Raw genomic sequence first — 23,226 nt, 5'->3', positions numbered from 1 at the left:
ATCAATTTCTAAATATTATTTCCTTCTGGATATCCCCATTGGTTTGCATTATATTGCCAAAGTATGTGCATTGACTCCTCTCTTGTATTCCTTTGCCTTCTAACATAATACTTAAGTTGGGAGTTGCTGGGTTTGTCATTAGATTTCCCCCCCCCCATATCTGATTATTAATCCCATCGTTTTTGTGATGCTGGACAGTCTTTTGATCTTTATTTGCTTACACTTTTCACTTGGCTATGAGCTGGATATGATATTGCAGAGAGCAACTAGTCCCTGACCTCAATGTACATATGTACGCATTTTAAATATGTAATGCACACACACACACACACACACAGACACGTGGGGGAGGAGGGGCGAGGGAGGGATGGGGACGTCTAAGAGGTCTCAAGGATGGGTGGAAGTAAAAATGGTGCCCTGGTTCCTCTACCTTCCATGTTCTGGAAAAGATATCAAATGGCATTTAGTCCCTGCTGCTCATCAAAGTAATGGGTATAAACCTCAACTTATTTGCTGTTCCAAAAGAGGTGACCTTGTAAGGTGACAAATTGAGTCTTGCACAAGAATGAATATCCCCCACCTCCCTCCACATTTTGTAGTCATGACTTTGGCTCTGAGGCTCCATAGCTCCCATGACCCCTGTGCACCTTCACAAGGGACATTGAAAGATTCACATAATAATACTACCCCAAGCCCTACTCTTATTTTACTTCCAGGGCAGCTCACCCTTGATCTCTTGTCCCACTAGAGAGTGGCATCTGTTGACTTACATGCCCACAAGGGGGAAATGGGTGATGAAACAGATTTTCCCCCGATAAGAATAATGGCCATCTCACTACTTAATTACCAACTGCACAGTAAATTTCGCAAAGAATATTTGCTAGTATTCTACTTCTTTAATTGATAAAAATCCTCATTTTACCAGAATTTATATATATTTTTATAACCATGAACTGGCTTTGTTTTTGTAATGCATGTGTTTTTCATAAGAGGAAAGAATTCATTATCAAATGTTGTGAGAAAAATACAGAAACGGAAGGTTATTTTATATGAAAATACTGTTGATTGTTCCTCCCCTAGAAATCTTGCTTGGCAGTTTGCTTCCTGCCAAATGAATCAGCAAATGCTGATAATGACAGTTGTTAATGTATAATACAATATCCAGTGCTGCACTTGTTCCTTATAAAGTCCTTTTGTGATCAGTGATACACATCACCTTTTGATTACAGTCTCTGAGCACAAACAATTTCTTAATCTAAATTAATGGCCTTGGTATTTTGAAGTAAACATTTCCTTTTGTTTAGCACCATTTCCTATTTTGTTAACAAAACAGTTTTATCATAATTGGTCAGTCTAAATGATGGAAAAAATAGTCATGTACAGGAATGATTAAAAACAAGTGATTAATTTCAACGTGAGAAAAAGTGCCAATGTACAAAATCTCACTTACCGTACGAATATAATGGGGATGTTAGATATGTTGCCAAAAAGTAGCTAGCATCATGTGATTTTACCCAATGAGGAATGGTTTAAGCTAAACTGCTTATTTATTCTTATTGTTAAAAGTCTGCGCTTTATTTCCAGTCTGAATGTGTCTAGGTTCATCTTACAGACACTGGATCTTGTTAAACCTTTGTCAGTTATGTTAAAGAGCTATGGCCGTTAGAGTCAAAGTAGGAAAATAACAGTCATTTTATTGCAGACTGGGCTGACTTTAAAATAAATTTTAAAAAGTCTCTCTTCTACTGTAACTTTCACAAGAAATTCAAAGCCCTCGTTATGAGTGAAGAGAGACTGTTTCATGTTGAGCCTAGAAAAAGAATCAGTTAGCAAAACATATTGAGAAATAGGATCTTAAATAACAGAGATTGGGGGGACTCTCTCTGTGTCTTTCTGTCCAGCCCCTCTAGGTTACGGAACACCAACAGAACTTGAGTTAGAAAGGAATGCAATGACCTCTCAAGATGCTGTATGTAGTGTCACTAGGAAAATACATTGCAACAAAACACTTCTTATAAAACATTGTATCATAGTGCTGAAGGTCAGAAAAAACCAATGTTCTTAAACACCCTTGGACCTATTCCTTATCTAGTACAACTTCTGTATGGAAGAAACTCTGGAAAACTGTTGAAGAGCCAGCAGAAATAAAAAATAATACTTACATGTTATTATCACCTATTTGTGAAATTCCTATCTAAACATTTTCAGACATTGTGAAGAAGAAAGAAAATAATTTGATAAAAACTCATTGCTTTCTTTTTCCAGCAATGACTTGAGTGTCTCAACCAACTTGGTACCCTATTGACATATGTCACACATCTCACAAAGTGGAACTCATGTAGATATAAGATTTATGCTGTATGTAGTCATCTTTCATTCATGTCAATAGAAATTGTGTAGTCCAAATGCATGTTATATGCATCACCTCAGTTAGTTAGGAAAGATTGGAAGATTTATTTCTACCGGAATGATGATGAGGAAAATAGAAAGGAGCATAAACACTGGAAAATGAAGTGTAAAAATACAATTAGGAAGGCCAAAAAAGAATTTGAGGAACAGTTAGCCAAAGACTCAAAACGTAATTTTTTTTTTAAATACATCAGAAGCAGGAAGCCTGCTAAACAACAATGGGGCCATTGGATGATCGAGGTGCTAAAGGAGCACTCAAGGACGATAAGGCCATTGCGGAGAAACTAAATTAATTCTTTACATTGGTCTTCATGGCTGAGGATGTGAGGGAGATTCCTAAACCTGAGCCATTCTTTTTAGGTGACAGATCTGAGGAACTGTCCCAGATTGAGATATCGTTAGAGGAGGTTTTGGAACAAATTGATAAATTAAACAGCAATAAGTCACCAAGACCAGATAGTATTCACCCAAGAGTTCTGAAGGAACTCAAAAGTGAAATGGCAGAACTACTAACTGTAGTCTGTAAACTGTAATTTAAAGCGGCTTCTGTACCAGATGACTTGAGGATAGCTAATGTGATGCCATTTTTAAAAAGGGCTCCATAGGTGATCCCGGCAATTACAGGCCTGTAAGCCTGACTTCAGTACTGGGCAAACTGGTTGAAACTATAATAAAGAATAATATTGTCAGACATATAGATGAACATAATTTGTTGAGAAAGAGTCAACATGGTTTCAGTAAAGGGATATCATGCCTCACCAATCTATTAGAATTCTCTAAGGGGGTAAACAAGCACATGGACCGAGGGGATCCAGTGGCTATAGTGTACTTACATTTTCAGAAAGCCTTTGACAAGGTCCTTCACCAAAGGCTCTTATGCAAAGTAAGCTGCCATGGGATAAGAGGGAAGGTGTTCTCATGGATTGGTAACTGGTTAAAAGATAGGAAACAAAGGGCAGGTATAAATGGTCAGTTTTCAGACTGGAGAGAGGTAAATAGTGTTGTCCCCCAGGAGTCTGTTCTGGGACCAGTCCTATTCAACATATTCATAAATGATCTGGATAAAGGGGTAAACGGTGAGGTGGCAAAATTTGCAGGTGATACAAAATTACTAAAGATAGTTAAGACCCAGGCAGATTGCGAAGAGCTACAAAAGGATCTCTCAAAACTGGGTGAATAAGCAACAAAATGGCAGATGAAATTTAAATGTTGATAAATGCAAAGTAATGCACATTGGAAAGCATAATCCCAACTATACATATACAATTATGGGGTCTAAATTAGCTGTTACCACTCAAGAAAGAGATTTTAGAGTCATTGTGGCTAGTTCTCTGAAAACATCCACTCAATGTGCAGTAGCAGTCAAAAAAGTGAACAGAATACTGGGAATAATTAAGAAAGGGATAGATAATAGGACAGAAAATATTATGTTGCCTCTATATAAATCCACGGTACACCCACATCTTGAATATTGTGTGCAGATGTAGTCGCCCCATCTCAAAAAAAGATATATTGGAATTGGAAAAGGTTCAGAAAAGGGCAACAAAAATTATTAGGGGTATGGAACGGCTGCCATATGAGGAGAGATTAATAAGACAGGGACTTTTCAGCTTGGAAAAGAGACGGCTGAGGGGAGATATGACTCAGGTCTATAAAATCATGACTGGTGTAGAGAAAGTAGGTAAGGAAGTGTTTACTACTTCTCATAACACAAGAACTAAGGGTCACCAAACGAAATTAATAGGCAGCAGGTTTAAAACAAATAAAAAGAAGTATTTCTTCACACAACTCACAGTCAACCTGTGGAACTCCTTGCCAGAGGATGTTGTGAAGGCCAAGACCATAACAGGGTTAAAAAAAGAACTAGATAAATTCATGGAGGATAGGTCCATCAATGGTTATGAGCCAGGATGGGCAGGAATGGTGTCACTAGCCTCTGTTTGCCAGAGGCTGAGAATGAGCGGCAGGGGATGGATCAGTTGATGATTACCTGTTCTGTTCATTCCCTCTGGGGCACCTGGCACTAGCCACTGTTAGAAGATAGGATATTGGGGTAGATGGACCTTTGGTCTGACCGAGTAGGGCCATTCTTATGATAGTCCCTGGACAAGAACAAATTTTCCCCCAAAGTCTGGGTGTTTCCCTAAAAGATTTGGTAGTTGGTAAATACAAATATTTTTTGCAAAACATGCACTGATGATCTAGCCATACAATATACCAGTTCATCTACCTCTTTATATAGCTACTTAAATTGCCCTCATCACCATAGTATCTCCCAGTTTAATAAAAGAATGTGAACAAAATACATTTTCGCTCCTCCCTTTTAGGAATAGCGTGAAACATCTGCACATACAGAGAGAAAGAGAATGCATTTTGGCTAGGATGATGCTTCCCTGGCCAACTTGCACTGATCCTGGCAAAACCAGGATTCCTTTGACCTCCTAATTTGGGGAGGGGGGAGCAGAAGAGACAGCATAGATCTAAACATGAAATGTTAATAAATGTATTGATCCAAAATTCCCAACATAAAATAAAAAGTGTCTGCATAATGTTTGCATCATACAATTTTTAGCTTCCTTCACGGTTCATTTTTTATTCTCTGAATTAGTTCCTTGCACTAATTGTATTCTGACAAGCAGTGAAAGAGTGTGTGGATTGCATAAATAGAAATAATTATTTCATGTATGACAAGCTATAGTACAGTATCTTCTGTAATCCCTTATTACAATCACGGCAAGGTGCTGTTGAAAATAAAAGTTATGACTCATCTCCAACAAACTTTGGTGAATGATACACCCCTCTCACACTCCAGGGGACTCCTAGCCAATATGTAAAAGGTTATCTGTATAGTTCGTACAGGTTTAATATTAAACTTCTTAGTTTGTCCAAAATGTGTTAATCTCAAAAGGTCTGGATTGCAGAGATCCAAGTGTTACAAATACAAGTTACAAATACATAACCAGCACACCATATCATTCAAGTGTTTACTTTATAATTAAATCTTATTCTTTATACAATTTCAGGTTTTGTTTTTCAAACGGATATATTATCGTTGCAAACCCCAATAATACATAGAACACTGACAACTATGAAACATATGTGGCTAAAGTAGCTCATCATTAACAATTAGCTATTGATTGTCCCCTCTGTTTAAAATCTTGTAATCACTCCCATTCAAGTCAATGGAAGTTTTCTGTGCAAAATGGCTGTAATAACAAACACCAAAAACATGGTTTCAGTGGTTTCCATCATCAGCACTCCCACTATAAAAACTGTTCCAGCACCTTGCGTGCAGCAGTGTGCTTTACAATAACGCTCAGTTAAAATGTTTAATTTCCCCCCAAGTCTTGAACTGCAACTTGGACTGCACATGTATGCTGTGGGGTGGGAGTGTGGATTCTGGGAGATGGGTGCAGGAATGGCAATTGTCACACCCAGCAGGGAATATAGAGCATCGCCAAGGGGTGGGGACGGAAGGATGCTGGGGTGTATGGAAATGGTGGTTCCATTAGACACAGCAGCAGCTGAATCCTGCGCTGTGGGTTCTGGGGAGGGGGGAATAATGCTTGGGGGCAGGGGTAATGGTGATTTCCAGGACCAGCAGAGACCATAGATGCAGCAGTATCTGAAGTCCACTCTCTGGATTCCAGGGTGGGATTGAGAGAGATGCAGGTTTTTGGGGAGGTGGGTGGAAATGGCAGTTCCTGTGCCCAGTACGGAAGCTACAACCAGCATTTGCCCACCCTCCATCACCCATCATCATCCAGTACAGGTTAGTTCTCTACAGCTAGTGATGGGTCTTTTATGCCATTCCCCTCCCAACCATTACAATAATAGTGAATTGAGTCTTCACCTAGCTGAGGCAATGCTAGTTCCTCTTTTGCTTCCTCCCTGACCTGTTTCCCCATCACCTCCCCAGGACCCCAGAGTCGTAGGTGAGGGCAGAATGGCTGTGGCCCCCGTGATGAGTGTCAGCACTGAAGCCATTGTGGCTGGTGACAGCTGTGGCTCAGAGTCATCCACAGGTGCATAGGTGCTGGAACTAGGGGTGCGGGGTGCTGGCTTGAAGTGGTTTCCATTATGTACAGGATTTACATTTTAGTTCAATGGCTCTCAGCACCCCCAATTTAAAAAGTGTTCCAGCACCCCTGCACAGTTGGTGACCCACAGACTTCCCCAGGGGCCCTTGAGCTGTCCAGGGTGTAATCATAAGTCCTGCTGGCATCACACCACAGCTGAACTGCTTGGTGTCAGCCTCAGACCAGCTAGCCACACACTGGGAAGAAGGTTTTCCCCCCGACTCATCACCAGACTGAACAAGTGCAATAGCAAAGCTAGAACAAATGCTATAGGTGCACAGAGCTGACTGCTGAAGTGGGGTATGTATCCTGGAAGGCAGAAGGCAAAGGTGCAACAAATAACCCATGGTGGGAATTTTGCAAAAGGCTTTGAGGGACTCTCAGCACTTGAGTGGATCATAAGTTGCATCCCCACTACATTACTAGCTCAAGCTTCAACCCACTCCCCCACTGGGCCAACTACATTGAACTGAAAGCACCATTTAACTCGAGAGGCTAGAGATTTTTGTGAGTGAGTCAGATTAGGGGCAACACTTGAGTTATACCTTGAACTAACAATGAAGTGACGACAAGCCCTATAACTTTACCATCAAACGGTTTATGATGATCAGATATTTTCCACTGATTTATATGGACAGCTATGAACATTAAGTCAAACCATCTCAAAACAAAAGTAGGAGAAAAAGCTACCAAAATAATCAGAGCACCAAGTCTCCTTGTTTCTCCATGCATACCCTAATACACACTGGCCTAGAACTAGCAATGTACATAGTGCTTTCAACTCAAATTTCAGTCACTGGGATTGAAGGCACACAGTACTTTCTAGGATTGGGCCCATACCCTCTATATGTCTGTTAAAAATAAACTTATGGCCCCAATTTTTGAGTAGTACCTTAGTCTGTAAGTAGGCCCATTAATTTAATGTACTTAATACAACCCACCTAGTTGTTTCACAAGCAAAAAGTTAATTTGTTCATTATATGATAAGAATGTACCAAATCCAATGAATCCATTCATCAACAGTAGCTGTGCTTATCTTCCAAGGATGGCCAGTAACATAGCTGTGAGGATGGTTGCAGAGATCCTCATAAAAATGAACCATATTGATTTCTGGATACAGTCCTACAAGAGAAGTAGCTGGATCTAATGGAAGTTAGAGTCCTGTGGTTTCATTTATTACATCTTTTGACCTTGAATCAGAAATGTAGTGTAAGTGGACAAAACCAGGAAATGTAGGTGTGACTCAGGCCACCAATTAATCATTTTAATAACTTTTGTAATTATTAAACTAACTTTTTAATGTCCTCAATTATTTTAAAAGTTAATACCTAATCTCCCTTCTTGTAGTGCAAGATTAGAACTGTTAGTCAAGCCATCCTTTCATCTGCATTTGTGTGACATCCAGTGGCCGGATGGGTCAATCACAAGTGTGTATTATCTGTTAATGATACAAAAGATGAATCCCAAACACTAGTTGTTACACAATAGTGAGCACCTGAAATATTTATTACAGAGCAGTTAACTTTTATTTAAAGAATAAAGACAGCAAGTAGAGAAGAAGCTTGTGCAAGAGATATTTGTCTGAAAACAGCACAGAATTTATAATAAAGAGATTGCTGCTAAATTTTTGGGGTCTCTGCTGCACATAACAGCTTTGCTTAAAGATCCTAGCAATCAGGGGTCAGTCCTACTCTTATTGATGTAATGGTAACACTCACATTCATTTCAGCAGGAGCAGGTTTGGGATCTAAATCAAGTTTTTATGGAAGTCTCTGAGGGAGATACCGAAATAGATAAGCTATAAAAAGACTGCCCTTTCCACACAACACTGCCTGCCAGTATTAGGCTTCAAGTCGTTTGTTTCTCAATTAATCTGGCACTCTATTCTCAAGTTTGACAAAAGAGGTTGAGATTCATTTGAGGAAGCTGTACCCGATATTTTCCCTGCTGTAGATTAATGGTTAGACAATGACTTGAAATCAGTGGTGCTCAGAGCAGAGTCAGGAGTCTACCCACTAGGTTCTCAATGCAAGATTGGGGCCTGCATAATGAATTGGTGTGAATTTTGTTTATAGCACGAAGGGACACAATCAACGTAAAAACCACATTTCTATTTGAACAGTTTACCTACTACTGTACAAATGACACCTAAAATGACTAAACTGAAAGAGATTAAAGCATAAATATTTTCTTTGCTTTTTTAGTGTACTTTTGCATTTCACAGCCCTTTTCCCTAACAATTTTCTGTTTCTGTGGGTCTTTCACAAAGCAACAGGGAAAAGACAAACATTTGGAAAATAGGAAAATGTGATTTCAAATCCACAAAAATTGATAGAGGGACTCAAAAGTAAGTGTCCTGTCTGAAACTACTTGTAAATCATATTTTGAGATAACTAAATTTCAGGTTTTTGGTGTCCCCTTTCATCTGCAATATTTATCATCAGTGAAATGTTTTAAATGTGTTAATGAATTATTCAATGCTTTTGACAACAAAGTTTCCCTGAAAATAATAAATAAATCCATCTTCAAGAAAAGACATCAATGAAGTGGGTACAGTGTAATAGGCATGTTACTAGAGGAGATAGGAAAACAGCAGCTGGGCAGCGTTCTTGGACACAAAGTCCTCAGGAATCACGAGGTCAGCCCAGGGTCTGATTTTTCACTGCTGGTTTTGCTGACTACAGATTCGTTCTGGTAATGATAGTAAACAGAATAAAAGTCCTGCCCTGAAGTTAGAACTGTTTCATGCTCTGCAATGGCTAGAAAAAGCAAACTAAACTTGCTGGAGCTTTATTCAGAAGAAAACAAAGATCAAGTATATGAAAATGTCTTTGCTGAGATTGAGTCGTTTGAACTGCCTCTTGGAACCAGTTTAAGGTAGGCATCATTTCTATCATATTATATTGTATAAAAAGGATTTGTTTTATTCTTAGGCTGTTGTTTCCCTCACCCCCAGGTACAGGAGACCTAATCCTGCACATACTGAAATTCATAGGAAAACTTCCTTTAAATTCAATGGGAGTAGGATTGGGCCCTAAAGGAACAAGCATAGATTAAAGGCCTCTACTGAACCCCTTCTCACCAGGACAAGGGGTGTCTTTACAGACTTACCACAAGTGCTCCATGAAGCAAGAAATTACTTTTATAAATGAAAACAAGAAACAATCACTGTTTTTCCATAATGGAATGCTTTTAATTTGTTATCAGCCAATGCCATCAGCGACATGCTTGAAAAAATAGGTGAATGACTTTTAATTCAGATATTTTAGACAGACGCTACCCTTGTTTATTATCAAAGTGTATTTACATGCAGTTAAGTTTTATTTAGTGAAATTCCTAAATGTCTGAAAAAATTAGAAATAATGCATTAACAGTTTATTGCATTTTCATGGACATGAAGCTTATATATTAAAGACTGGATGTTTAGCTTTATTATTGGTGTCTGCAGCAGAGTGTTAAAAATAGCTTATCTGGTATTGTGGATGTCCGTTTGTAGTAAGGATCAGACTAAAGAAAGAAACCATATATCTTCATTTAGAAATACATTTAATTTTTCCTGAAACTTGCATCTATCACCCTATTCTGTAAATAACTTGAGTGATGGAAAAAAGGAATGTAGGAAGAATTTTACTATATATCAATGATTTATATAGGGAAATAATACAGAAAAGGTAGCTAAAACCTGAAAATAGTTTCCCCACTCTGGGTTATCTCCCTCCTGCATCACTGCCCGAACCGTACTTTGGAGGAGCTTGTCTACACTTAGAAAAACTACCTGTTGCTGACTATGGATGTCACCAATAGGTTCAGCTGAACCAAAGCTGAAAATGATCTAGCTGCAAGTGTAGACAACATCCAAACCATTTTCAGTACTGTTTCATTAACTGTGGCCTAGTGCTTGATGGTGGTTTAATTACAGTTACTGAAATGATGCTGAACACAATTGCAGCTAATGAACATTCTAAGCTGGTTAAGTTACACGCAGTGCTGATAACTATTGTTAGCAAAGGTTAGATTTTCTAGTCTAGGAAAAGCCATAAACGGGCAAGCCACTTTTAAGGACCAAATTTTCAAAAGTTGGCTTCCATTTGTGCACAGATAACTTTGCACTGTAAAAAATCCAGGTCTGGCCCATGGACCTTGGCAATTTTTGGCCCCAAAACCCAAACGTACAATCAAAATAGAAATCAAGTGAGCAGCTCCTACTTCTCTGCAAAAATAAGGACTCTGATTTATCTGAGCCCCAAAGTAGTGGAAAAACACATATCTGGTACACAGATCCAACTGAATCTTGCAAATTTTTATCCCCAATCTATCTAGTTCTCTAAGCTAAACAGAGAAAAATGAAGCAGTTCTCAGTGAAAATAAATAAAAAATAATAATAACGCACCAAAGAAATCTAGAACTAGAAAACTGATCCGGCAGCACCAAAAAAACCCACTGTCCAACACTTGGATCTTCTTGGATCCAGCTTGTAATGTTTTTATCCCAAATACAATTTCTAATGTCTACTAGCTAAAGAGAGAAATACTGCTAGCTGCTCTAATTCCACTGCAAAATGAAGGCCCTGTTGCATTCTTGGTCAATAGAACCACAAAGACATATATCCAGCATCTGGAGCTTGCTGGATTCTACCATTTTTGGTTGTGACCCACAACGCGTATTGTCAAAATGGACAATGCATGTTTTTATTTCTGCTTGAACAGAAAAATCCAAGTTCCAATAAATTCTGCTGCAAAAGCAACACAAAACCACATATCTGGCACCTAGGTCTTGTTGGGTCTAGCAAATTTTGGCTGTAGGTCTCTAAGTCTACTCCACACTAGCACTTAAAAAAATCCAAATACAGGTCCAGATCCAAAACGTCCAGCTCATTCTTTCACCAATCTCCAAAGTTATCATGGCCTCTTGGAAAAACAATTAAATTGGATACACATTTATCTAATTTAAAAAAAGATAGCTACACTTGCTGTCTGTTTAGAATGTAAAAAGGCCTTGGGATCTAGATGAAAAATGGACCTTGCTGGATTCTGGTCCATATTTTGATTTTTTAAGTGCTCCTGTTCCAGAGTGTAATAGGGGACCAGATTTTTAAAAGGGCCTAGGAGCAGCTATAAGTGATCTCTTTATGGTGTAGAATTTAGAGATGAATAGCAAAACAAACAAAAAAGAACAACAACAAAACCCCAAACCAAACTGTTGGATTGGGCAACACCTGGGTGTTTACAGCACCTATGCACAAGGATGTATCAGGGTCTAGAATTTTTGGTGCAGTAGGAGTGGCCCTGGAATTTATGAGGGAGGAGGGGGAGGGTCTCCAGCAGAATCCACGTACTGAAAGGGTGTTTTTGTAGCGTTTGTGTGTTGGGATGTGTGAAGGTCCAAAATTTTTGGCGAAGTAAGAGCCGTTAGACTGGTTCTCAGTTTATGCATTAGAATTTGGTGCTGGGGGCCAAAATTTGGCTAGATCCATCCAGGTGCCGGTGCCTGATTTTTGACGAACTCAAATGTGCCAAGACTGGATTTATATGATCATTTACTATTATGATCTGGCGTGTGCGGGAAGCGTGGCTAGACTTGTTTTCTAGTTTGCTGCTGCATTTGGGAGCTAAGAGCCACGTAGACCAGCAGAGTCCTCTTGTGCGATCTAGGCAGACACTCTCTTACCTTTTCCCTCCGCACTCTTAACCCTGGACGCTTCTCTCCGGTCTTCCCTTGCCCAATCCTCCCGAGCCCCAGCAGCCCCAGTTCCTTCTGGCTGAATCCCTGCTCCGCCCTCCAGTTCCAGCAGCCCCGGCCCCTCTCTGTCCCCCCACCGCCCTCTCAGCTCAGAGTGCGCACGTCCCCGCTCCCCTGTACCCCCAGCAGCCGCTGCGGAGCGGGTGGGCTGGGCGCTAGCGGCGGACCCGGCTCGGCAGCTTTCGGGGTGGGCGCGTGGAGCACAGGAGCCCGGTCCCGGGCCTGCAGCGGCTGCAGCGCCGCCTCCCCAGCGCGTCCCGCAGCGGCGCCGCTGCCTGGTTCCCTCCCACCCAAGATGGCGGAGAGCCTCCCCGAGCATGAGCGGATCCTGCAGGAGATCGAGAGCACGGACACGGCCTGCGTGGGGCCCACCCTGCGGTGAGGGACAGGGACCAGGGCCGGGAGGCGGGTGGGGGTCTGCAGATGGCGAGGGGCTTCCCGCCCGGCGAGACCGAGGGGCTGGGCCGGGCCCTCGCACTGACAGCTCCGCCCCAGACACACCGAGTCTCCGGCAAGTGCTGTGCGGGGCGCAGCCCTTTGGGGGTTCGTCCCCGCTGAGCCTCGGAGCCCGCTCGGGGCGTCTTGCCCGCCCCTCTGTTCACAAAGCCCCCACCCCCTCTCCAGCTCCCGGCGGGGCCCTGCTCGCAGCGCTGCACCCCGGCCAGTCTGAACGGCCTCCGGCCTTGGAGGGAAGGGGCGCGCCCCAGCGTGGAGCATCCCCTGCTGCCCCGTGTTACCGGGGCCTGGCCGGAGCTGCGGGAGCTGTCAGCGGGAAGGCGCTGGCGAAGCCAGCTAGAGCACGGGGACCCCAGCAGGTTCAGGACTCGCTGGACCAGCTGGTTATTGTACCAGCACGGGACAGGCACCCCTGGAGGGCCTGGGCACTGCACCCCTCGTAGACACACTGCAGATCCCTGCCACATACGCTTCCCATAACCGACAGCATCAGCCTGACTCCTTTTTTTTTTCCTGTGGGGAGAGGGGACTAACTTGTCACGTTCCCTCCCCACTCCTGGCCGGGGCAGCGTTTGTTCTGGTGCAAAAGGCGGTCAATATTTGCTAAAGTTAACGTGCTCTGCATGGGAGGAAGGGCACCAAATGAGGCTTCAGTTGTTGGTGTTTGTATTTGCTATTTGGGAGCTGTCAAAGGAGGTGGGTGTGGCTGGCTGCTGGTTTCCTCATTGGCTTTGGGATTCGGGATGCTCCCTTTGAAGTGGTGTCAGCCTCTCCATCCCATTTCAGATTTTAGCTTTTCTTACTATCTTCGAGTCTGTGGTTGACAAGTGGCCGCAGGGTAAAATTCCAAACATGCTGTGAAACCTCTCCTGGGTGCTTGATGTAGTAAGGAGCAGCAATACTCCACTCCACATTTAAGATTGAAGTTAGTTTCTCCACTATCAGAGGGTTAGCCGTGTTAGTCTGGATCTGTAAAAAGTGACAAAGAGTCCCATGGCACCTTATAGACTAACAGACGTATTGTCTATAAGGTGCCACAGGAGTCTTTGTCGCTTGCCCCACTATGAAAATAGTTGTTAATCTCCTCTAACTTCACCCAAGTGAAACTGATTCCCCTGAAATGTTGCCACATCTCATGCCTTGGCAGATTTTTTTCTGGTAGTTTGATAACATTCAGAAAATTTTTGACTCACCATTTTTACAGTTGTCATATCTCTCAGGTGGTTCTGCCTGCAAACTTCATATAGGTCTTGTTTTCTTGGCCTTGTTGAGGAGAAATGTCTTTAGTATTTTTGTGGAGGGGGAACAGTCTAGGCTTTGTTGCAACTGCTAGTCTGCTGGTAGTAGAAAGGGTGTCACACAGACAGGCAGGTATTCAGTATATGGAGAGAATGTGGGGGACCAGGAGGGACATGGCCTGCCTGGAGCTTTACTTCCTGATCTCTGAATGAGGGAATCCAAGATTGCTGGGAGGAAGGGGAACCTGGAACAGGGCAGGAGACTTGTCAAAGCATATAAGGGGTGAGTATGAGGGTACGTGTGATCTCTGGTGGAAGACGTATCGGATGTGTGTGCAGGGAACTGAGGAGGCATAGAAGAGTGTGTGCAGGGGACCATGTTGAAACATGGAGGGGAGTAGGTGGTGGTGGGTGAGAGAGAAAAGTGCATAATGGGATGCAGAGAACTGGAGGGCTTGAAAAGGAGCAGGGGAGTTGGGGGTCATGGTTGAGGTGCACAGAGGACCTGTGAGAAGCCCAGATAGGGGACATACAGGGGATCAGGGTGAGGTATGGAAGAAGGGATGGAGAGAACTGGGGACAAAGAAAGAAAGGTACAGGGAATCAGGGAGAACCAAAGAGGGGATAAGGAAAGGTTGAATCTCCTATCCATGTTAAATACCTAATATTTTCAAGATATAAACATTTAAATGTTTGAAGTTTTCTCTGTGGGTAAAAGTTCTCCCACCTTTCTCCATGCATATTTATGGATTTGCTCATGTCTTCAAAAGAGAAGCTTTGCTTTGGTAGGTCTGATAAGTTCTGTACGAGGAGGGCATCCTTATACACTAGCCTGATTTAAACTTCTTGTGCTCATTCACAAACAAAAACTTGGCAAAACAAGAATTAAGGTTGACATAATAATAATTAATTAATAATGCCTAACTCTTATATAGCACTTTTCATCAGTAGATCTGACAGTACTTTACAAAGGAGGTAAGTTTTACAGCGGGAGAAATATTTCAAAGGCATTCAGCCAGCACCCAAAGGTATTACACTCCCTTTGCAAAAATGTACACCTTTTAAAAACAAACTACATTTAAAGTTCTGGAAATGAATAGTTAAGGGATCCAGCTGGTTCCCAACTGCTGTTTTGTAATGCATCATTCATTATTATCTGCACAACTTACACTGGACCAACCTTACCCCTCGCCCCCCAAAATGATTTCACCTAGATTTCAAACCAGATAGACAATTGGTAATATTTAGGTATTAGAATTTTTACTTGAATTTAAATAAATTATTAAATAGCCTCAGTTCTACCTGAAGCCCATGGTTCCTCTCCTTTGAATTTAGAGACAGAGGTATTCCTCTCATGGATTAGTAACTGATTGAAAGACGGGAAACAAAGGGTAGGAATAAATGGTCAGTTTTCACAGTGGAGAGAGGTGAACAGTGAGGTCCCCCAAGGATCTGTACTGGGACCTGTGTTGTTCAGCATTATTCATTAATAATCTGGAAAAAGAGGGTTAACAGTGAAGTAGTAAAGTTTGCATATGACACAAAGCTATTCAAGATAGTTAAGTCCAAAGCAGACTGAGGATTTACAGAGGGATCTCACAAATGTGGGTGACTGGGTGACAAAATGGCAGACAAAATTCAGCATTGATAAGTGCAAAGTAATGCACACTGGAAAAAATAATCTCAACTATAAATACACAATGGTGGGTTCTAAATTAGCTGTTACCACTCAAGAAAGATCTTGGAGTCACCATGGATACTTCTTTGAAAACTTCTGCTCAATGCTTAGCAGCAGTTAAAAAGGCTAACAGTATGTTAGGAACTATTAGGAAAGGAATAGCAAATAAGACAGAAAGTATTATAATGCAACTATATAAATCCATGGTGTGCCCACTCCTTAAATAGTGTGTCCAGCTCTGGTTGTCCCATCTCAAAAAGAATATAGTGGAACTGGGAAAGGTTCAGAGAAGGCAACAAAGAGATCAAAGGTATGAAATGACTTTTATGCAAGGAGAGACTAAAAGATTAGGGCTGTTCATCTTAGAAAAGAGACAACTAAGAGGGGATATGATAGAGATCTATAAAATCATGAATGGTGTGGGAAAAAAATCAATACAGAAGTGTTATTTATCCTTTCACACAATACAAAAAACAGAGGTCACTCAATGAAATTAATAGGCAGCATATTTGATACAAACAAGAAGAAGTACTTCTTCACACAACACACAACTAACCTATGGAACCCATTGCCATGGGATGTTGTGATGGCCAAAAGTATAATTGGGTTAAAAAAAGAACTGGGTAAGTTCATGGAGAATAGGTTCATCAATAGCTATTGGCCAAAGATGCAGCCCCATACTCGGGGCAGTCCAAACCTCTGACTACCAGAAGCAAGGAGTGGAAGCCAGAGGTGCATCTCACCATAATTGCCCTGTTCTGTTCACTCCTCTTTAAGTTGTGGTATGGACCACTGTTGGAGAGAGCATACTGGGCAAGATCAACCATGGTGTGACCCAGTATGGCTGTTTTTATGTTCTCTTTTATTAAAGCAAGAACAAAGCTAAATGTAAAATCAAATGATAGACAATAAAAATAAGAGAATACAAATGAGAATAACTCTGCCTCAATAGTCCAAAATAGAACAAGCTGAACATAGAGCAATGCCTTTAGACAATCATACCAGTAACAATATTTCATTTTAATTTTCCTGCAACAATGAATCCACAGGCCAGATATTAGAGCAACCACATTTTGTCATTGGATAACCACATCTGACATCTTATCTGCCCATAGATGTGATCAGAAAAAAAAAAAAAAATCCCCAGCCTCATTGTTTGTATACCAATGCAATGCTATCATCCCAAGTCTAGTGACAGGCAACTCCAATGCCTATGCTGGTGCTCACTAGACATTCTGTTAAGGCTACAGATATGTGTAGCTAGCTAATGTGTATAAGTACTTTGAAAGAATTTGAAATCTGCATAATCTGTGAGCATCCGAGTCTCATTCTAAAGGCATTTTTATACAGGTTATGTACTTTCCTTTGAGCAATCCTCTTGAAAGGGCACAGGAATATCTGTGTCTGTTAAGATATTATCACTTGGAGCCCAAGCCTGAAGTCTTTTTTCAGGCTAAATGCCCATTGACTACGATAGGCATTCTGTCGCAGTAAAATCAGGTCCTCACTCTCCATGTCTGTTCCCTAGTACTGGATAGAATATCTTTTCTTTGGAACTTCAATTGCTGAATGAAGGAGACAGGATTCCCTGCCAGTGCCACTGCTACTTCTGCTTCTTATATCCTGTATGTTGATGATGTTTTACTGATGTGGGTGCGACTTGTTCCCTCAGTGGATATCAGTTTTCTTACAGAACATACATATTTCTGAAAGGTCCTTAGCTAATTACCCTGTGTCTCTAGTCCTATTATTTCTGGAACGTCACCCATTTTGATTTTTAAGGTATACAGCAGTGCTACACTCTATCTCCAAAGATCTGTTCAAGAAACTGCAACAAAAACTGGTATTGTGCACATTTGATTCTCCCTTACAGCAGGACAGCTTTGATCTGTTTTACTAGTGCAAAAAAGCCTTAAAGTCTGCTTAGCAAGTCTTAGGAGGATTACCACAGTGTAGTGGGATCCTCAAATAGCATAGAACCAATCTAATGGCTCCTACACCCATCCCTGCTCCTCAGAGTCAGTGCAAGTAATGTGATTAGAAGAAAGGGGGCATGGCAGTGGTGTCCCTGCATTTAGTGATCTCCAGCTGCTGTAATAACCCCTTTGGGTTGTTGGCACAAGTTGGAGCAGCCTAGAAACTACCAGAATCTACTTTAACTTGCACAAAAGAACCAAATTGGTGCCGAGTGGCCTCAAGATCAAGGGATCAAAGGTTGCTTAAAATCATCTTTGCACTCTCTTTCTTAACTTGTGACGAACGCTCCTTAGCTGCAGCTGAGTATCAGCAACCACAGTGTACATGTCATATTCATTGAACAGCCAATTCTACTGTACAGAACACTATCCAAACCCTATAGATTTTACAAAGTACATTTCTTTGTCAAAACATCATCATCTCTATAGAATGTCCATGACCAGTCCCTCTTTCATGTCATATTATGAAACTGAAAGTACAATGTGTTGACAAAAGGCAGGACAATTTATAGACTTCAGTAAGATAATTTGCAAATGCAGTAATATTGTAGAATTCACGTGTACCTCAGATTAAGAAGACATCCATCCACAGTGACATTTGTACATTCATTTGTATTAAACTATTGCCTCTTTCGAATCAGGGACTGGCTGCTCCCTTCCTCACAATAGCCAGTATTAGGAAAGCTCTGAGATTGGAGAGGGGAAGAAAAGAAGCTTTGTCTTCCTTCTAGCAGACAGAGGCTGCAGATTTCAGAGAGCTGTTAGCAAGAGGCTGGTACCAAAATCCTTCCAAGGATAGCACCATGGAAAGGACCCAGAACCCTCCATTTTCCCAGGGTAGAGAGGGGAGTAGGACTAGACTTCTCACCGGGATACTGTCCCAAACCTCACTGGAATTGCTATCCTCAATTTTTAGTAGTCTAAGTTTTGTCTTCTGATTAGTTGGTATGGTAATTTTTTCAAGTGCTGTACATAATGTATTGTGGAATATAGCACACACAGTGGATGTATCATCAAGGGGAGAGGGTGTGAAGGAAAAGGTTGTCTATACTGCCTGAATACATTAGACATCTTAAAGTTTATAGATAGTCATTTATTTAAAAAAAATTGAAACTGTTACCAAACATTACAACAACAAAAAACCCCCAAAAAACTGCAAAAACTCAAGCATGACACGAGACATTGTCAAGACAGCCTTCTGTCACTCTGCTGTGCTTCACTAGGTTTTCCATTTTGGCCAACATCTCATAGTCAGCGGATATACTCTCCTCAGAAGCCCACAACCTGGAAACTGAACATCCCTTCTGAACTGGCTTTGTATACCTTCTTCCCAAAAAGAGGTTGGCTTAAAGATGACTTGTAAAGGAGTTTTTAAAAATTGTGCTTTTGTCCTTTAAAAAAAAAAAATCTGTAAAGAGGGCCTGAAAGTTTTTTTTTTAAAGAAAATGTTTAAACTATTTTTCTGTTTGTTTTTATACCTTAGAAGTATTAGGAATTCAGAGTCTGGTCTTCCTTGCTTTTGGGAAGACTACTGGGAGGCATTGGGGATATTTATTGTGAGTCTTAACACTAAGGGAAAGAGTGAGGATGATGGAATTTTAACAAAGATTTCTATTAGCCAAAATTTTAATTGGTCATTTAAGTTAAATAGGTGTTAACAAAACAAAGTTTTTATATACCTTTACAAACCTTTTCCTGCTTGGTCTACACACAAAGTGGCAGCTGTTTAAACAAAGGTGTGTTTTTAAATCAAGTTACATTGGTTTAACTTGCATCGATAAATATACAGATGCTAGCTAAACCAATTAAGTGTGCCCACACAGGGTTTTTAAAAAAGATTTCAGTTAAACAGGTGCAGCATCTGTTTTTACACAGAGGCCTTATATAGGCCTTAGTAGTTCAGTGTTCATTCTTTTGTGATAACCACTATTTCACTAGTTCCCTGCTCATCCAACCTAGACAGGACCTAATGCCTATCTATTAGAAGACCACTGTGCCTATGCAAAGTCACTTGCAGGATCTGGGCCTTATATTGTTTGTCTTTTACATACCCTATCACACTATATCCCAAAACATTTTACTCCAGTTCCATTTGATATTTTCTGTTGCCATTACAAATAGTACAACCGTTGCCACTCTGTAGGAATGCCGAAAAACTTGACCTTCATAGAGTAAATTAAACAAGTGTTAATAATGAGAAAGTTTGAAGTGTGGTTCCATGCCTTCCAGTTGATACCCCCAAAATAATAATTTTGTAAAGAAAGTAATAAAACATTAAAAAACTGTGTAAAGTCTAGCAATGAAGAGTTAACAATCTTGCCAGTTCCCATCTGCCATATAGTCTTCCTCATTCACAGCCACCCTACTTTATTTGCATTACCCACTCAACCCTTTTCTTTTGCTTTATAATGGAAAGACATTACTGGATGTTACTTTTATAGGTAATACATGTAACAAAGATTGCAGAAAGAATACAGTCCCTATATACTCTAAATCATGTCAGAGTTCTAAAAGTTTTCCAACAGTGTAATGGGTTGGTGGATTGGAAGGATATTTTAATGAACATGGAATGACTGTTTGATGTTATGAAATCTGTTGATTAAATGATGTGGTAGGATTATGAAAGTGTATATATAGGATTTGCAAGTTTGTATTGTTTATCTATATTGCGTAGCAATTTTGCAAATGTAGATTTTTTTTAAAGAGAATAATGTTGCATTATATGTTAGTAATTTAGTTTACTTGAAATGGGTCCCTTGATTTGGGTATGGGATTTTATAATTTCCTTGTAATATGATATTTTAAACTTTGCATACCAATTCGCAAATCTAATCCTGTACTAGTGCTGCCTTCTGTTGCTCTGAGTGCTCACTGTGATTGTGTCCATAAATATGTTTTGTTCCTAGTCCCCCCTTCAAGCTAGAAGGAGCTGGAAAAGTGTCTTATACCTGGGCTCTTAATTTGTGTTTGGATCAAATCCTGGAGTGTGCTTTGCTGCAGATACAGGCATCAACTTGTTTTGATTAAATTATTTGTGGTAAGCTTATGTTTTGCCACTGCAATGCTGCAGGACGATGAGAATAGTATTTCCACTGAGAATAATATATCCCAAAAGACAGGTGGCTTGGTTGTTAGTGCATGTATATGTGTAACAATGCTTTTGTTATTTGTTGTAAATTTGATGGTATTTAAATTGAGAGGTAGCCACTCAGGTAAGGCATCTCCTATCTGTATAAAGCAGTCTTGCAGACTCAATTTGTACATCGCATAATAAGTCAATAATTTTTTTTATCACTGGGCCACTTAGTAGAGTCAAAGCACATGAGAATAGTGTCCATAGGGGCCTGGTGAATCTGGAATTAATATGTTCAATGGTAGCTTCAGGTATGCAAGTCCAATTTTTCTGCACTTTGTCTCTAAAGAACCAGAAATGTTTGCCTCTTCAAATTTGCCATCTGTAGTGATAAATTTTCAGATGTCTGGGCCAGGATTGACTTTCATTACTGTGAGTTCCAGCATAGCACTTTTCTAGCTTTTTCAAAGGCTCAAACATTTCATGGTTAATTGCATTTTTATTTCATTTCTTGTTGCAAGAGAGACTTCAGCCCCAATGCTGAGTAAGTCTATCATGAAAGACATGTCCACAGATTAGACTATGTTGATCACCTTAAAAGCGCCCCTAACTTGGGCTACATCAGCCTCTAACTAGGTCCTTTCAATATGTTCCAAATGGGTGACAGCCAAATTACAATTTTTGATCACTGCCTTCAGAACTCTGACCTGACTAGCAACCCCAGAACTTGTTGGATTCTTCTGAAATATCTCATTGTAACTTCAAAGGCATCAGCAAGAGCTCAGAGTTGTTACCATGCTTTGGGACTTAAATAGTAAAATCAGAACATGTCTTTCAAAGCACATTCAAACTTTTAAGAAAATAGGGATAAACTTTTTACAACATCACTGATGAATATCTCATCTAAATATCTCACCTGCACATCGTTTGAACAACTCATTCACTGTTGCATCATCTACATTTAGACAAGCCAGTTTTGATTTGAACTCTTCTTCGCTATTTTGTTCCTAATGCTGATTTTATTTCCTATATGATACCATTAGCCATCCCACATTATGGGTCTTCTATGACCAAAAAGAATACACAGTTTCCCATCCTGCACAAATCTGATGTGCTCTGACACTTGCCTACTTACAGACCTGTCAGTGAATGCACTAACCAGCAGTAGTAAGTGTAGCTTTCTATATGTGTTTCTGAGACATTTCTGTAGAGACTTCGCAGTTACCTCTGTACTTTCACTGTGTGAATGTCAGTGTAATTTGGTTCAAGATAAGGCTATTTTTGACCTGTAAGTTAGAGTATTTCACAATCTCTAAAACGGAAATCATGTCCAGTGACTGTAAGTGCTGCTAAAAAAGGTCGCAAACTGTTGAATCTCTTCATGTTGCATTTTATGGAACAGTATACTAATAAGAAAACACATTTTCTTCTTCCAGGCTTTTCACATGAGCAGCAGAGCACGCTATATACATAGGGAATCACTTCTGAAGGACTTATACCCATCTGTAAAAAGACTACATATAAAAATTTTATGATTTCTGCAAACAATAGAATATTTAATCTCTGTGACACAAACCCCATGGACACTTAGCTTTTCATGGATTCTGGGAGGTGCTTTATGTCACATTATTTCCCATAGTCCTTCCTTGGGAGGAAGAATGGTCTATTGGATAGAGCACTGGTCTGGGAGTTAGCCTTAGTTCTGCCATTGATGTGCTGTATGAACTCAGGCAAGTCACTTCACTTCTCTGTGCCTCTGTTTTTCCCCTCCTGCCCTTTGTCTGTCTTGGCTATTTAGAGTGCACTGTTATTGAGCCGGGACTCTATATCTTTGTACAGAGCAGAGCACAATGGGCCCCAGTCTTGGTTGGAGCCTCTAACCATTACTATAATATAAATAAATATCAGCCTTCTCTTCTTTTCCATGTGCTTAATGCTTACTTGGTCCAGAGCATTCAGCATCACCATCAACCGATTAACCCCCACCCTGGTCGAAAAAAGAAACCCACCACAACAACAATGTAGTGGTGTAATGTGTCCCATGTTTCTGAAACTTTTTAAAATCAACCATGTCCATCATGTTCATAGTTCTTGTACAGATGTGTTTAAAATAGCATAAAGGATTTATTTGCAAATGGAACTGCTTGGTGGCAGCAGAAGCTAAATTTGTAATGGCAAGGCTGTAACATAGTATTAGAGGGCTAACTCCTTCCAAAAATCAAATCAAACTTCTGCAGCAAGTAATCAAATTATATTGCATTGTAATACACGGCCGGTTCTGGCTCAGTAGCTTGCCTTTATGGCTACTACCTGACTATATCTGAAAAACCTAACCCTAATTCTTGTCACCGCAGACCTGAGATAAGAGTGTTTGACAACACATTCACACTGAGGCTCTGCTCATGCATTTCTCTTTGGTCTTGCTTCCTTCTCCCAAGGAGTTACTTTTGTGGCTGGCATCAATTATGTCCTGGCCAAGAAGGAGTTAATAGTCTATCTTGGAGGCAGCTAATAGTCTATCTTGAAATCCTTACTGCACCCCAGCCTTTGCCAGTAAAATAAAGTCTGGAGGAAACTA

General features: G+C 40.6%; 1 protein-coding gene across 4 annotated transcripts in view; it reads left to right on the top strand.

Annotated features, from left to right (window-relative positions):
• Nucleotides 1-9,201: 9,201 nt before the first annotated feature.
• EXOC6 (exocyst complex component 6) overlaps nucleotides 9,202-23,226 on the top strand; it is a 184,969-nt gene continuing 170,944 nt past the window's right edge. For 2 of the 4 annotated variants that reach the window (XM_054034887.1, XM_054034886.1), the window contains exon 1: nucleotides 9,202-9,365. In XM_054034887.1, coding sequence (XP_053890862.1) covers nucleotides 9,244-9,365 — 122 coding nt within the window. In that variant the 5' untranslated portion in view covers nucleotides 9,202-9,243. Of the gene's footprint in view, nucleotides 9,366-12,410; nucleotides 12,606-23,226 lie in introns of those variants that run through there. The other 2 variants (XM_054034888.1, XM_054034889.1) reach the window with 2 other exon arrangements.

The sequence above is a fragment of the Malaclemys terrapin genome, chromosome 7 (assembly GCF_027887155.1).
Source record: "Malaclemys terrapin pileata isolate rMalTer1 chromosome 7, rMalTer1.hap1, whole genome shotgun sequence".
In the NCBI taxonomy this organism is placed as follows: Eukaryota; Metazoa; Chordata; order Testudines; family Emydidae; genus Malaclemys; species Malaclemys terrapin.
Note: the sequence above shows the minus strand (reverse complement) of the source record. Positions and strands in the feature narration are given on the sequence as shown.